Source organism: Azolla caroliniana, unplaced genomic scaffold (genome assembly GCF_043228905.1).
Source record: "Azolla caroliniana isolate FFs.n. ecotype wild unplaced genomic scaffold, voAzoCaro1.0.p SCAF_16, whole genome shotgun sequence".
Lineage (NCBI taxonomy): Eukaryota > Viridiplantae > Streptophyta > Polypodiopsida > Salviniales > Salviniaceae > Azolla > Azolla caroliniana.
In genome coordinates, this window is record NW_028230451.1 from 3,583,239 (window position 1) to 3,594,644 (window position 11,406).

Sequence of the window (11,406 nt, forward strand, 5' to 3'; positions counted from 1 at the left end):
CCTATCAAGTGACAAATTCTTAGAACTCCAAAAGATCAATTTCTTCTTCAAAGAAAGCAATCATGGCTGTATATGAGCTTTTGGAAGAAGATTAATTCCCACTTGGCATCCTAAATATCTCACAAGAGAGCCCTTTGGTATCCAACGGAATCCACTGTCTGGACACTAAGTAGGAGTAAGACCTTCCCCAACCCAAAATCCCATTGATGTATGCAAATTGATAATTGCGCCTGAAGCATCACAAAAATCATGGATCACACTTTGCACATTACAGAGATTTTTGTCATCTCCTACAACATAGTGCTGTGTCATCTGCAAATTCACAGCCTAACACAACCTCCTCCACACATGGCCACTGTATTCCTTTAATAGGTAACTTATTCTTATGTAAGAATGCACTAAAGGCTTCTCCCACTAATAGAAATAAATCTTGTCTCACCGATCTAGTAACCGGAAAAGTATTACCTAGTGGTCCTCCAACAAGAACACGACTAGCTATTGAATTATATAATGCAAAAACAGCTTTGACATAGTCACTAGGAAGACCTAGACGACCCATAACTTCATATAAGAAATTCCAATCAACTCTGTCATATGCTTTCTCAAAATCCAAAAGCAATATTGTCAATTCTTGTTTTGTTTATTGCGCTATTGCTATAATCTCCCAAAGCATGAAAATATTATCAAATATTCTCCTTTCTTATATAAAGCTTGTCTAAGTTTTATGTACAATATGTGGAAGAAAAGGTTGCAGACGTGTCGCTAATAATTTAGCATAAACTTTATATACAGTATTTAAAAGAGTTATAGGCCTCCATTTCTTAATATCATCCGCCACACCTTCTAATTTTGGAATCAAATAAACCATTACTTCATTCTATTCAGCAGGCATCCTTCCCAATTTAAAAACTTCTTGTAAAGAGAATGTGAAAACATCGGCTATATCATCCCAATATTCTAAAAGAAATTCTGGTGATAATCCATCATTTCCTGGGCATACATTCTTCCCAATAGCTACTAATGCAGCTCTTACATCTGTAGAAGAGATTGCCTTAACCAATGCTTCGACCATCTCATTTGAGACCTTATGTTCTAGACAGTTCAAAACTATTTTCCTTTTTTGGAGTTGTTGAACGGAAAATTGTTGGGTATTTAGTAGATTTTTATGAAAGGACGTAGCAATGTCTCTCATTTCATTAATGTCTTTCGTAATAGACCCATCTTCCCTTTGAAGTTATCTCAGACAACTACTTGAATGACCACCTTTATAATATGCGAAAAAATCGGCATTCACATTATCACCTAATCTAGCCCATTTCGCACCAGCAACGTGAAACTTTGTTTGAGATATCTTATCTTCTAAATTTGTTAGCTCATTTCTTAAGTGACCCAATTCCATTTCAACCCAAGATGCATGTGGACATTTTTCTTGAAAATGTTGAAGAGACTTCAAAGCCCTCCGATTAGCAACCATTTGTAACTTACATTTCTCCATAGTCTTGAATACTTGCAATTTAAGAAGTTTCGATGTACTCTAAATAGCAGAGTTAACCATTTGCAAGACATTTTTAGAATCTGATGTATTTTGCACTTTCCACATCTGTAAAATATCATGTCTTGGAGATGTATCTAAATAAATCCATTTTGGAATACGACCACAACTATTGTTATGATATGGTTGTTTTCCAACAACCATAATCATAGGTGCATGATTTGAGAATAAAGAGCCTGATGCAATACCAATCTCCCCACCCTTTCCAACAAAAAAATCATCAATGTATACTTTATCCAACTGTGACAGATTTACCCATTGTTGTCTTCTATTTGATCAAGAGAAACTTAATGAATCTTTTAATCGAGCAAAAGATGTAACATACCATGCATCTTGCAATCTGAATGATAGACATAATCTTTCCCAAGTTATCAACTCAGATGCACTTATCAAATCATGAGATCCTCCAGTACTATCACCAAAATCCTCAATCATATTAAAGTCACCCATCATACACCAATGATCCATTGACGGTAAATCAGTTCCTATCTTAAACCAAAATTCCTTTCTAGCCCCACTCGAATTTGGAGCATAAATATTAAGAAAGCCCAACTTAAGGTCTGAGATCGATAGGATGATGTAATGAGCTTTTCCATCGACCAATACATGACAATCTAGCACCTGCTGACTCCATTTCTCTACTAAGGCTATACATAAACCACCATGTTTGTTTTGATTGCCAATCGCAGGATTGCACTAGTATTTCCAATTTCCTTTCAACATGTTCCCATATGTATTTGTTCTCTTATCCGATAGATGAGTTTCTTGTAAATAGACACCCACATTAAACTTATGTAACTCTTGATGAACTCTACCTTTAAACTTCTTACGAAGAGCCCCTCCAAGCCCTTGAACTTTCCAAGACAAAATTCGGAAATTATTCATAACTCAACAGAAGTTGTTACTAACCTTAGTTCTCCCATCCAATGTAGACTTTTTAAACTTACAAGCTTTATTGCTAATTTTCAATCCCTTAAGGGACATCTTTATATTGAATAAGAAATAGTACCATGTTTCTTTACATGATGCATAAATCGATTAATCATATTATTTCTATCCATGACCTTATTAAGAGTACTACGCACAACTTCTGCGTTGGTTTCTTGATTAAGGCGGTGATTAGAATTAAACTCACTCTCTAAATACTTTGCCCTTGATCTAATTATACGGCCATTGTAATTATGGGTATCCTCCCTTGATGAGTGACAAATTTCAGTAGTCACAATTTGCAACAAGTTAACATGTTCCCCACTTTTTTCCACATTAAAGTCTTCCTGATGGGCCGTGTGATCTTCCTTTTCTACATATACAACTAATGACAAATTTTCATCTCCCTTCATCCCTAAATCCTCATTAATGTGGGCCAAGGTACAATTATCCTTGTTATGTGCCTCACCTACCAAGGAGTGTAGTAAATTATTACCACCTGTATTTATTGAAGAAGTAGAGAGGTCACCATCTATAATTTGATCCATATCAATTTTATGTTTCGTAATGGAAGCTCCATCTACCTCCTCAACCAAAACATCATCCAGTGGCAATGTTTGTGTAAGATTCTCAATGGATCCAAATCTATTCCTTGTTAGAACCCATTTATTAGAATGATTCACATTTTTTGCAAGAATACCTTTTCCTTTTCTCACTATAGTCCACTCGTCCACCACATCTATCGCCCCCTTTTCTTTTAATTTTTTCATACTATTTACATTAGGTGCATTCTGCCATATACAATCTTTTGCCATATGCCCAATTTGCCTACATTTAAAGCACTGATTCGGTAATCCAACATATATAATCTTTTGTACTCACGCTTTGCCACCACTCAATGGCAGCAATCGAATCGATGCAGGAAGAACCATATTATTATGACCTAACAATCACACTATTAGTGTATTCTCGTTTTTTGAATTAAACCTATCAATTTCTACCATCTATCAAATGCCCAAGTGTGGCCGCAATCTCATTTATTACCAGTCACCACTCTTTAGGTAAGGCTGGGAACATTACAGAGAAAACAAATCGCCTAGAAATTGCCTCTTAAATCATCTAAATTGAATTCCGCATACCATTTTAAAAATTGCATCCATATTCCTTTTATCTTAACACTACCCATCAGAAGCAATTTATCCACCATATTACCACTATTAAATTCAATGTGGTAGCAGCCCTTATCGAGAAATTGGATGTCGATTATTGGTGCTAACTCACCTTGCAACCGAGCCTATAGTAGATGACGAAACTCAGCCCGATTTGGACGACCTCCCACAACATAAATAACAATTCAATGTTGTTGAAGGCAATCCACCTCTGCATGTAACTTTTGTTCTGCAGCAGTAGAGAGACAGAAGTCCACCGTGACATCTGCGACTGGAGAGGAAGCGAAGGGTGGTGCACTGGAGTCCCTTCTGGGTGTTGTCACAACATCGAACATGCTCATCATATTCTCTGTTCTTGATGTTCTCTTAGTGACAAAAGTATTTCTTATATTGTTTTATAGTAACCATGGAGTGTTGTGTGAAACATGTGTCGTTAATGCATAAAACATCCTAGATGCTAGAGGGATAACAAATCAATCTCTAATGAGACAATACCAACGTACCTTGAACAACAGAAATTGAGTGTCCACTAAGAGTGGACGTCTTGGTGAAGCAAAACTAATGATTGATTCACACGAGTAAAACATTTTGAGTGTCTACACAAATATTGAGGACATCAATAGTGAAAGGCTTAAGAAATTGATCACTTCAAGGCATCGAAACCAAAATGCTCTAATGGATAGAAAAGGAAACACATATTTAAATAAATGATATGTCTAATCTTGCATTCCAACACGGCAATCTCCATTATGAGAGTGATGTAAACAAGTATTAGACAAGCACGACCAATTGTCTTGGCGGAATAACTAAAAAGAGTGCAGTCTCCCGGTTAACCGGAATTTGATAAAGTTTCGCCATAGTTGCTAAAAAATGCTTATTCTATGTTTAGAATACGTTTTAGAATACTCTGAAGTATTCTGTACATATTCTATGTTTTAGAACTGCCGTTTTTCCAATTTTCACGTATTCTAAAAATTTGATGTATTCTACGTACAAGTATTTATCATTTCAAAAAAGTTTAATTTTTCTTTGAAAAAAAAACTTTTAATTTAAAGAAGTATTTAGCATATTCTACAAGTATAGAATACTTAGCATACGTATTCTACACGTATTTTATGCTAAGTATTCTACAACAATGGGTTTTGCAAAAGTTATTTAATCAATGTAAAAGTAAGTACATGAGCTAAATTAATGGAAAGAGGTCATGCATGCAATCGGGGTTTTGAAGCACAAAGTGAATTGAAACACATACATAATGAGATGGGTGAAAACATGTGAATTGAATGCAAAACACAAAGTGAATTTCGTTAATTATGACATCATTCACCATTTATATTTAATGCATTACCTTTCTTACCAAGCATAAATTTGATGGTTCCCCAATTAGGAAACCACATAACTCCATATACCCATTAATACAAATGGTATATTTTCTATTTTTTGCGCTAATTTGTTTTGTGTTTGTATGCTGAGATCAATGGGCAGCCTAACTCACACACATAAAGGAGTACAAGACTATAACCCTAAATTGGGGGCAATGCCTTTTTTCTTTAAATTCGAAAGGGGTTTGTAAACTAGTATTAGAAAATCAAGTTTGTATACTTTCAAGTTTCTACTCAAAAGCTAATGTGGAATTAGTTGAGTAAGTTAATGCTTGAGTGTAAACCTTGAAATTGATATGAGATTTCAACCACGTAGTTATTTCTTATTGAGACATAGAACATACTAAAACATCTCGATACAATGGAAAGATTAGGAGTCATCTCTAGTTAGCTATCATTTAGTCTTTAATATCGAAGGCAATGAAAGATCAACTTCTTATTTACATTGTTATTGTTACGGGCATGACTATAATTTATCTCGTCATAAGTTGTACCATAGTATTCTCCACATGAGGATAAGGTGTGAGGGTTAATCAATAGGGTAAAGAAAGGAGGATTACTTTTAGTCCTAGGAATTGAGACAACCCATAAGAGCCAAATGTGAACTTGCTTGGAAGCCGTCGGTTTGGCTACAAATATGAGGCCTAGCTACCCTTTTTTTTCCATAAAAATTATCCTCCATTAATATTAAGATTAAAGTAGCCAAAGGCAAGATACAAGATAATCCAACATTACAATGAATATTGTGCAGTTCATCATTCTAAAAACTGAAAATAAATAAGTCTGCTTCAATAAAACTTGCACATCAAAGCATCTCGCCATTTTCCATCAAAATCCTCTCCATTTTCAGCACTTTCTTGTATATACACACTCCTCAAGACCATCATGAAAATTTGTATTTGCCTCCGTCCCCGTCTTCATTCATCGTTCTAAAACTAAATTTGCTTCAAAATAATTCCACAGCAACCCTCTCGCCATTTTCACCAAATTCCTGTATAGACAACAATCAAAATGAATGAACTATCCTCATCCCCTCATGAAATTTTGTTTCAACCCTCAACAACATCCTTATTAGACGCATCATTCAATTACGTCGAGACTGTGCTCTTGTGGTTAATATACTCTTGTAGAGAGCGCACAAATAACAAGTACGACTCGATGCCATGGAATTGGTATGAGAATCAAGATGCTGCTCAAGGCTCAAGTTTGTCTTGATCCCTTTACTCGGGGGTGGTCGGGTGGATTGCCTGGCACCCTTCTTTCTCTATCTTTTTTCTTTTTCTTTTTCATGCTTACATTACAAAGAATCGCTAACAATTATGCTTGTAATGAACCTATTCCAACAAGTTTTGACACTAATAATCAAGTGATTGCACAATAATGTTTTTTTTGAAGCCATACTATGTGATTGGGGGTGGAGCCCTCGTCAATTATAAATCAAGATGTCAAAACTCTAGAAAAGCATTTAATGAGAACCACATTGAACCATCTCATTGGGTTGAGTGAGAGAAAAGCAACTTGTGTTTTGACACTTCTTTTAGTAACAAACCAAAGCTAGGTGCAAATTGTCCTCATTACTAAAATTGTGTTTTCTTATGTTCGTTATTATGTGTATTTGAAAAGGCTGACACATGTATCAACTTCATATAAATTTGATTGTAAGTTTTTACTCCATCCTTTCATCTAAGAGAAGGACACTTGGTCAATGAGTAAAGACGAATTTGCATGCACGTCTTTGTTGCCAACTCGCGCAAGAAGAAATCGAGTGTACGCCATAATACCCACCCTTTTCTTTTGACGACATCAATGCCTAAAAAGTTAGAAAGGTTATAACTTGTATTGCTTCGCTTTAGCGTTGTATTAACTTATAAGCACGTCGTTCCCGAATACGGCGAAGTACTGAAGGGTAAAGCAAACATTGCCGAATTATTCCAGAAAGAAGCGTGACTTGGATAATGTAACAATACCATCTTGATCTTCTTTTGTTTCGGTTTTGGGTACAGTGGCATTGGATGATTAGCAATCACACACACATACACACACACAAAGACAAGTTGTAGGTGGAAACAAACCTCATGGCACAACACACACACACACACACACACAAACAAACAAACAAACAAAGACAAGTTGTAGGTGGAACCAAACCTCATGGCAGAGGAATGGAACCTATAATCTAAGGAACCAAACCTGTTGTCCGCACACACGGTTTCTCATCAGCTGTGCTCGAGCGGGGTAGACGATACAAAGTGGAGGGAGGTTATGTATCAGAGGGGGAGGGTGATGGAGGGTAGGTTGTGCAGATAGATGGTGGTTCGAAGGGGCGGTGGGCAAGGTAATGAATGCTCTGGTGTGTGTGTGAGTGTGTGAAGATGGTGGTGCGAGGCATCTATGGGGTAAGAAGGTAAGGTAAGATAACAAATATGCTCTCGTGTGTTTTCCATATACAAAGAGGTAAGGTTCGGTTTGGTTTCATGACCTTTAAACCAAACCAAACCAAACCAAACCAAACCAAACCAAACCAAACCAAACCAAACCAAACCAAACCAAACCAAACCAAACCAAGGCAAGCCAAACCATTTATTGATATGCTATGCATTGCATTAATCACTTAAGAAATATGAGACTGGCAGCGCATTAAATGCGACGCGACCTACAACTACGACTCTGCATTCAAACGTATCCAGACAGTCAGTCAGTCAATGATGGACATTACATTACATTACATTACATTACATACATACTCATACATCATACATACAGAGACAAGAAAAACAGACGGAGGAAGAAGACCCCCCCCCACATGATCGATCATCCCTCCTCCCACACGTACATACATACATACATACATATACATATACAGATACATATACATGTGTCTTGTCTCTCTGTGCCTGTGCGCCTGCTCTGCTAACCCTAGAAATCCCACAGACCTCTCCACTGCTTTCTTGCCTAATCATCCTCCCGCTCCCACTCAGACAATCGCCCTTTTATTTCCCCATGGCGGCCGCCGCCATTTCCAGGTGCGTGGTGTTGCTGGCCGTCTTGGCGGTGGTCTTCGCCGCTAGCTTCGCCGCCAATTTCTCGGCCGACGACGTCTCGCAGGTGGCTTCCGCAGGCCAGGCGTTGGTCGGCGGGGAAGAGGAGCAGGAGCAGGGATCATCGGGGCATAGATCGTTGGTGAGAGGAGAAGAGGAGGAGCAGAAGCTATGGCAGGAGCAGAGATCGAAGGAGGAAGAGGAGGAAGAAGAGGCATGGTGCGTGGGAGACGAGCTGAGGCGTGTGATGGGGAGCTGCGCCGTGGCGGTTCTGACGGGCCGGACGCCCGACTTCGACTCCGGCTGCTGCCTGGCGCTGCGAGCTCTGTCTCTTCCCTGCGTCTGCGCTCAGCTCTCGTCTTCCTCCTACGCCAACGCGCTGCCGTCTTCCACCACCGCCGCCATCGCTGCTTCCTGCGCCATTCGCGTCCCTTCCGACATTCCCTGCGCAGGTAAACCCTAACCCTAAACCCTAAACCCTAAACCCTGATGAATGTGAAGGGTTTTAAGGTTTTGTGTTTGGCAGGGGCCCTTTCTCTATTTATTCGTTTTCTTTAATTGCCGAAATGCCCCTTACCCACGACGGCGCAGGTAAACCCAAACAAAAAAGAAGGCTAAACCCTAAACCCTGATGAATGTGAAGGGTTTCGGGTTTGTGTTTCCCAGGAGCTCTTTCTCTCTTTATTTGTTTTCTTTAATTGCCGAAATGCCCCCCCCTTCCCTTCTGGGTGTCCCTTACCCACTGACGGCGCACACACTTACTTACTTCTTCACACTTTTAAATGAACTCCTCCTCATTCTTCTCACACTTAACATTATGTTGTATCTTTTCTTTTTCTTCCTGCTTTTGTTTATTTTGTTTTTTTGGGGGGGTGCTTTGCAGGATTCAACACTTGATGGTGTATGTGTGTTTGTGTGAATGCTTGTGTCCATCGGGCTTTGTTCGACACCATTCGGAGTAGCGCTAGAAATCTTTATGCCTGCCTACTTGAATTTCGATTTCCTCTGACTCATCCGACCTGAACCGATCGAACCCCCCGATGATTCATATCTCACAGCATCATCCTAAACCCTAAATAACTTTCAACATTCTTTTTCCTTTTATAAGCTTTAGCCATAGCCATAGCCACGGCTAGCTATGGTTGCATGTAAGCATATATCATTACCCAGAAAAAAAAACAGTCTTCACAACAAGTATCATCATTACATTCATGTACTGTCATTCCATTCTTCGATATTGGCTATCAATCCAATATACATACATAGATCAAACAATTTGTGATGTCTCTTTTTAAAATCCATATATTGTTCCCAATGTGTAACGTTGCCAATTGAGTAAGTGATCAAAATAACAGGATATTTAGGTAGGGCCCACATGTATGAGTTACAAACTTACAAGTAATGTGAAGGATAGCACCTCAGAAATAAAAACATCTTTGTGGCACCATACAAAACAATGGTATGTACATGCTAATGGAACCTCTGATTTTACAAAAGTACCGCTTGGACCAAGGGATATTGAACTAACTCTATGGAGACTGCTAATCGGTTGATGATAAGGGTACAAAACTTTAAATAATTGATTGGGCCAAAATATTATATGCTTGTGTGCGCAAATGGAAAGATACATCATATTTCATGCACAAGTGGAAAGAGAGCCCATGTTCCTACTTTTAAGTTGGCTCGGTTTCTAACATAGGACCTCCACTAGGTTTCAGTAGAGTGCATATTCAATGTTTATCCAACACTCAACTCACTAGGTAATTCTTCGAGCAGCCAACTTGAGCAACCTATGAACAAAGTGCCCATCATGAGGTTGCCACATTAGGTTGGGGAACAAAGAAATCCTGACTACATGCCCAAGAATTTTTGAGATTGATAATTACCACTTGATGAGCTCCAAGCAATATTTCAAGGTTTTAAAATGCTATATTATGATCGGGCATTGATGCATCAATTTGACATGGTTGAGTCTACACTAAATCAAACCCTAGCAAAAGACACTAATGTTCACAGACACGACCAAGAGTTTGAGACATAGAGTAGCCCCTAACCATTATGGTGGTAAACCTTGTAATGATTCAATCTATGGAGCACCCAAGAGACCATCCTTGTAGTACACAACAGGACAAGTGCGATTCTCGAATCTAGCACATTTTGAAGTAAGCCTTCCTTTGAATGACGATCAACTCAAAGCAATGCAAGCCAAACTATGGCACATTGTACACTAAAAGAGAAGGAGACAATAGAAACAAGAAAACATATGATCGGTCTCAATGAACTCCTAGCTACCAAAGATTGACAACTCAAGGTGCAACCAAGTTGGTAATTAGTAACTTGATAGACAACATAGCCTAATTCATCACACTTGATGACACCACTTATTTTGCTCTTACACCAATTTCTATTGATTCCTCCTCTCTTACGACTAAACTCATGGTTTCCCCCTATCGTGAAAGTTATTTGGAGAATACTAGGCAAACATTGCGTAGCTTATGCAAGATCAGGGTTAGGTGGAGATTGGGTTTTGAGAAGAAGCCCTTAATTTTGTTGCGCATATGCAAATGGAGGGATATATTCCTGATGTTGTCACTTATCTAAGCAACTTGAGAGCTTGCTCAAAGATGGGTAATTGGGACGAAGGTCAAGAATTACATTTGGAGATTGCTAAAGATGGGTATCAAAGACATCTATTTCTTGGTAATGCTTTTATAGACATGTATGCAAAATGTGGCTTGATTACACTACCACAGGCGGTATTTGAGAATCTACGAAGTCAAGATGTGATATCGTGGAATACCCTTAGTAGTGGATATGCTAAATATGGGCCTAGTGAAGGCGCCCTATGTTTGTTAGTTGTTAGAATAGATGGAAGTGATGGAATTCCCTCTTGATGTAGTGACCTATATAAGTGTCCTAAATAAGACGCCCTCATGGGAGAAAAGCAGACATTCTGAAGGGACAATATCTGCATGCAAAGGCCATCGAAGTTGGGTTTGATGGAAATTTGTTTGTGGGAAACTCTTTGATTGATATGTACATAAATGTGGTCTAATAATGGAAGCAAGAATGGCGTTTGATAAAATTCTAGTACGTGATATCATTTCCTGGATATGTTGACTATTGGTTCGAAAAGTGCAAGGCCTCTTACCTAATATGATGACATTTTTTGGTATGTTGAAAGTAGGTGGCAACATGGGAGATATACAGAAAGGGAATAACTTCCATGCTCAAACGTTTTGGTAGAACATGGAGTCACAAAAACAAGTGCTCTTATTGAGACGTATGCAAAATGTGGAAGTATGCTTGAAGCTCAACAAGTCTTTGCTATAAGAGAA

At 38.5% G+C, this 11,406-nt stretch overlaps 1 protein-coding gene across 1 annotated transcript; it reads left to right on the forward strand.

Annotated features, from left to right (window-relative positions):
• The first annotated feature begins 7,922 nt into the window (after nt 1–7,922).
• Nucleotides 7,923–9,352, forward strand: LOC147853638 (uncharacterized). Its single transcript, XM_087332401.1, has 2 exons — nt 7,923–8,520; nt 8,952–9,352. The coding sequence occupies exons 1-2, from the start codon at nt 8,031–8,033 to the stop codon at nt 8,963–8,965; spliced, it is 504 nt and encodes a 167-aa protein (XP_087188527.1). The 5' UTR covers nt 7,923–8,030; the 3' UTR covers nt 8,966–9,352.
• Nucleotides 9,353–11,406: the final 2,054 nt, after the last annotated feature.

Coding starts and splice junctions, on each gene's coding strand:
- LOC147853638 (XM_087332401.1), top strand. CDS start 8,031: ATGGCGGCCGCCGCCATTTCCAGGTGCGTGGTGTTGCTGGCCGTCTTG.